General features: G+C 36.6%; 1 protein-coding gene across 1 annotated transcript in view; it reads right to left on the bottom strand.

Annotated features, from left to right (window-relative positions):
* The window catches only part of LOC306767068 (sphingosine-1-phosphate phosphatase 1-like), a 6,430-nt gene extending 2,231 nt beyond the window's left edge, over positions 1–4,199 (bottom strand). Inside the window, exons 1-2 of the mRNA XM_079254976.1 lie at positions 3,169–4,199; positions 577–666 (exon numbers count right to left, since the gene is read on the bottom strand). Of these exons, the coding sequence (XP_079111102.1) occupies positions 577–666; positions 3,169–3,861 (783 nt within the window). The 5' untranslated portion in view covers positions 3,862–4,199. The remainder of the gene's footprint in view (positions 1–576; positions 667–3,168) is intronic.
* Positions 4,200–6,000: the final 1,801 nt, after the last annotated feature.

The raw sequence follows: 6,000 nt of genomic DNA, 5'->3' as shown, positions 1-6,000 counted from the left end.
TGATTTGATTACTGCAGCATTATCTAAGAAAAACACTATTTAAGTAATTCAAACACATCCGTACAGTTAATTTGGCTATACTTACATGTACAATAATCTACCACAGAGTCAGAAAATGTTTCCAATCGAAGGCTAAACTTTAAAACTTTAAACTAAAATGACTTCAGTGACTAAGCTTCAGTGTTTGTAAAGATCCCATGAAATTGGCAGAAGTTTTTTTTAGAAATTAGTCTTTTAGAAAATCCAGATCTTGAAATGAGAGACTTGGGTGAGCCTCTTGTTGAAAGAAAGAAACAATAATTAATGATATTTTACTATCATCTACAATCATCTGAAATGCAGGTGAAGTTGCATAAGCAGTGATAAAATATAAGCCAAGGGTCTAACATTTTTAAACCGCTATTTTTTAAGAAAATCTTAGGTAAACCCTGGCACCACCAAGCTGATAAACACAAAACCAAGTCAAAACATAATGGAAGTATCAAATCCAGGTGCAGCATTACTACCTAATATTTTCCTTTTCATTAATATTTCAGTGGAAATTTTTATTTGATATTAATTATTTAATCAGCTTACCAGAATAGAATGCATGCCCATGTAGACGCGGCTTACACAGACCAGGATGCTCCAGCTGAGAGCCACACAAAAGCCAAAGAGGAAAGGGTACTATGAAAGAGGACAAATAGGAATTCAAATATAGTTAAAAAGGTGTCTAAAACATGTGACTCTTGATAAATACATGCTTACCAACCCAGTGTGCACTTTGGCTTCACAGTGCATCAAACTAAATGCTAACATCAGCAACCTCACAATGACAACAATGTTTGGTAAGTATGTTTACTGTGTTTACCATCTTGGTATTTGCTGATTGGTACTGTAAAAATTTCAACTGAAACTTTTTTTTTTTTTTGCACAAGTAACAGGTCACACAAGAGTCAGCATTGTGGTAAAGTGATTTGATCTGATGTCATCTATGAAAACAACATTAGAGTATAATTTATTCTAACACTGACCTGCTATATGTAAGTAATTTCATGCATTTAAATGTTTTACAATTTTCATGTCTAAATAACAAATGTAGATTTTTGCAGTGGTGTTGGAAGACATGTCAGGTCAATAAATGTCTTCCTCTGGAAAATGATTCATGTATAAAACTTACAGTTATTTACTGGCATGAATCTAATAGATAAACTGTTTGTACATCTGACCAAAATCCTCTGAACCACACCTATAGCTCAACTAGCAAGCTTCACACCATAGATAACCTTTTAACTCTCCTGACAACCTTGAAATCTGTTTATGACCTCAGTCTTATCTTTTGTAAAGTCTTTGTCCAAATTGTTTGAGTTTTCATAACTTCAAAGTTATGCAAGTTCAGGCAGTTCAGACAGCTGTCTCCATTCAGTTCAAGCCCTTCAGCAGACGCACAACTAAAAGCTCATTTCAGGAGCCGAGCTCTTCCTGCCTTGTGGTAACCTTTTGTTTAGCCTTTCTCCACAATATTTTTCTCCCCACCCAACACAGAGCGTACAGTACTTTGTTTTTTCCTGTGCTACTTCCTTTTACCGACTTTGCCATTAGCTTCACCACAGATTCAGTGTGAGATTCCAATGAATTTATCTCCTGGATAAGTAACGTTTTATACTTGTCAAAATGTTACATTAATGTGGGTTTATGTGTTAAAAAATTAACTTGCCAAGAAACTGGAAGGGAGAAATGTAATTTATCCATTAAGTAATTAATAACTACAAAAAAGTACCATTTCACATATCTGAATAAACATTTATAAAACAGATTTAGACCCATTTTCACTTTTATTTAAAATTATATTCATGCATATGCATGTTATAGATCTCTTTGTTCAAACACAGTGGTGTGTAAAAAAAAACAAAAAAGAAAAAGTTTTTCACTTCCCTCTGTTCAGGTTGTGCTGATGCCACACAGCATTCTTCCTAAAAGACCTTTAACACACTTACTTATACCAGACAAGACTTGATTCCAGGAAAACAACTAAGCTTTCTGTTCCTCAAAGTCATGTGCACTCATTTGAAGAATGAGGTCTGCTTTTAAAAAAACAAAAACTTGCTTCTTGTTCTTCTCTGACACAACCCGTCAGTCCAGTTCAACAGAGGACAGTTTGCTGTTTTACACTATGGCTGCAACAAAGTCTGGGGCCTGGATGATTCTGGACAGCTTTAATGCTAGTTTATTAAAGTGTGTTCACATACAGTTGGTTAAACTATATCACTGAGCAAGCAGCATGAAGAAAATGAACATAAACCTACGGCTATTCAATTTGGTCACAAGGGTTGCAATTTAGCAAGTTTTCTATGTATTCCTGCGTCAACACACCTGAATTGGATTTACTGGATTGAAGGGCCTATCAGGCTCTGTAAACAGTTTATAATATGTATACATTATTATTCATTTGAGTCAGCTGTGTAAGAGCAAGGATACATGGAAAACCTGCTGGATTGCTGCTCTTATGGGACCTAAATGGGGTATTCCTGAGCTAGGGGGTGAACTTGAACTGCAAAACATATGCTTATGCTTATGTTTAATATATATATATATATATATATATATATATATATATATATATATATATATATATTATATTTATATAAATATATATATATATATATATATATATATATATATATATATATTTATATATATATATATATATATATATACAAAAGACTGTACCAGTTTGTTAGAACTTTCACAGATAATTATCAAAATATGAAAGCAGGCTAAAAATCAATTGATTCCTGAAATAAAAATGAATGACTAATAATCAAATGCGTTTCCATTATTTGGTCAGATATGTTAAGTCTAAAGCAAAATATTTAAAATGCCCAAAATTTATTAAGCAACTAATAGATACCCGTGGTTAAGCATGAGCCTTTGGGGCCCTTCTGAAACCCAGATTATCAAGCTTTGGCATGTTTAAATCTGGACCCATGAAGCATATTAAGACATTATACTAGACATATCCCACCTGCAGCAAATTTTTAACTTATAGACTCTTTCTCAGACATTAAGACTTTAACCAAACAATAAAATAATTGATCATCTCCCCAGAATTATGTTCTAGGTGTAGCCTGTCTTCATCTATGTCTGTGGAAACTAACCTTGCATCTTACTGATTATAAACATGCTCACCTGCCACCGACCGTAGGTCAGCATGAAGACACAGAAAGGTATGGCCGTCCCGGTCATGGCGTGTGTGGATGGCATGCTGTACTCAGAGTTATAGAAGACCTCGACCTTCACCACAGGAGGGGAAGCAGGCCGGGACCAGCGGACCATATCCTTCGTGGACTGTCCCACGAAGAGGTTCCAGGCCCAGACCACAATCAGCCTCCGGGCGACCAGAGCATCGATGTTCCAGAAGAGGAAGGGGAAGAAGATGATGAAGAACATCTCGTTGCCCAGCTCTGTTCCAAACGTGAACAGATAGAAGAGGAACTTGTTGTGTATCAGGAACTCCTGACCCATATCTCCTGTCAAGGAGTTTCTCCGGAGTGGTTTTGCTCTGGTTTTGTCTGAGTCTTGGTCTGCCGTCTGAGGACCACCAGGCCTGACGGTGTCGTCGCCTTGCATCCCGTTAACCTGCGGTGTGGCAGCATCTCCAGCGGCTCCGTTCCCCGTGCCGTCATCTGGATCCTGTCTGTCCTGCTGGACCCTCTTCCTCAGCCTGGAGGAGTCCGGATCCGGCCGTCCACTGTCCGGCTTGGTCTGCCTTTCCGGAAATGTTCCTTCGACACCGCAGAAGTGTTGAAACCTCGCTACATGGCAGGGGTCTTGGAGATAATTGCACATACGTACAAACGTCTTTACGACAACACTCGCCATGTCTATAAATAATCGTTGATTAATTTACAAAACACAACACTTTTCTGTGGCGAGAAGTATATCATTCATCATCGAGGAAGCTAAGCAGAAGTCAAGCTCGGCGGCTGATTCATTCCTCTTAAAAATACAGTTGTTGAAGCTAGTAGCGCGGAGAAGTGGCCGCTCGGTAATACTTGGTGTCTGCATTCAAAACAGCGAGCTTATAGAGCAGCATGGACATACGGGAGGTAGCATCCAAAGTCCGGTACAGTTAACCATTACTGCTCGGTTTCTAAGTCTAAATCATGCAGCCGCGGACAAACTGCGTCAGACCGTTAGTAGCGTCGTCGCTCGGCTTCCTCTTCTGCTGAGTTACATTTCTTCTTCGCTTCACAGTAACTCAATGATTAATATGCTCAAACACTGCCTCCTGCTGAGTATAATGCACATTGCATATTTTATTAATACCTTGTATAATACCTCCTTAATAAGAGGTCCAACATTGAAAATTACACCCAGCTGATTTGTTTAGTAGCCTTTTTACTTTTCTTTTCTTTTTATGTTAAAAAAAAAAAAAAAAACCTTTTCCCTCTCTAACTATACTGTGCAGGAGGCTGCTTTACTTCACAATTTGGCAGTAACAGCAATTATTATTATGATTATTTTAACCATTACAGTACAACCTATGTGACCTACATTTTGTTTGAGGGGGTGGTTTGCACAAGGGCAAACCCCGCCCGCCCCCCCCCCCCCCCCCCCCCCCCCGCCACACACACACACACACACATACACACACAAAATGCCCAGAGCATAAAGCCCGGAGCGTGTTAAAAACAAGGTGGTCTTCAGGTCCCAATGCAAGTTGTAAAACTGACCCAGATATGAAAATAACATTTTCAGATAACCACATGAAAATGAGCATGAGATTATCATATTTAATGAATAAAATTTCCAATGAAACTAGATTAGTTGCCCAGTATTAGCCAAGGATGATATAATTAAATATATCACTTGAGTATATATTTGTAAATACATTCACAGCCTTTTTTTTTTTTTTTTTTTTTTTTTTACAATCATGAAACTTTAATAATAAATAGTTATAAAATAGGAAGAAACGACTTAAAGAAAAGTAGAATGTTTAATTAATATGTTAATATATTAATAATTAACTAATCATTTAATTCTGTTTATATATGTTTACCCATGTTTTATTTTTAATCTATTTTTATTTGTAATGGGGATAAGAACAAAACTATGCCTAGTATTGCTATCAGCCAGTAAGTATAGCAATAATAAGCAATAATAAAAAACAGAAGTTTTGTTTCACACTTGAAAGTGACAAATTGCTGATTGTTGCAATAACACAAATTAACCTAAAATCTATCAAGTCAGGTCTGCTTAGTACACCGACACTTGTCTTGCAAAGCCATGCTAACATTGTCTTGCTGATATATGCAAAACCTTCCATAAAAGTGACTGACTGGACGGTAACAGATATTGTTCTAAACTTTTTGTACTTTTTTAGCATTAATGGAGCCTTTATAGATGTGTAAACTGTTCATTTCTTTAGCTGGAACTCCAAACCAGGAAGATTTAAGCTTTTGAACAAATAACAAGCTGGACTGTTCCCCTATTACAAGACATAGCTTTAAAGGTTTCCAAAAGAATATGAAATGTTTAAAATTATGACCACAGAACAGCTTTTATACTTTGTCTGAGACCATTTAAAATGAGATTTGTCCCAGATAAAATTACAACATTTGTTTAAATTTAGCTTATTATTTGAATTATAGAGATATAACTTGTAATTTTGGATTGTATGGTGAATTGTGTTCACAGACAGTGATCTTTGGATGTGTTCCTGAGCCCATGCGGTGATTTCTAATAGCTTTTACACAGTGTCACCTGAGGGTCCAAAGATCAGACCCATCCAGTTTTGACCAGCCTTCTTCTATGCTCACAGAGATACTTTCTGTTTCTCGGAATCTCTTCAAGATGTTATACACTCTAAATGGAGTAGCCTATCTTCAAAATCTACACTGAGGAATTTTTTCAAATTTAAAATGAACTAAAGTAAACGCTGTGGGTGTTTTATTTCTTAAGATATCAGACACTTCAAGTGGTTTTCATGACCTTATCAAGAACCGAACTGCTATTCCA

This window comes from Telmatherina bonti (genome assembly GCF_933228915.1).
Source record: "Telmatherina bonti genome assembly, chromosome: 16".
Lineage (NCBI taxonomy): Eukaryota > Metazoa > Chordata > Actinopteri > Atheriniformes > Telmatherinidae > Telmatherina > Telmatherina bonti.
This window is presented reverse-complemented; position numbering and strand designations above follow the sequence as displayed.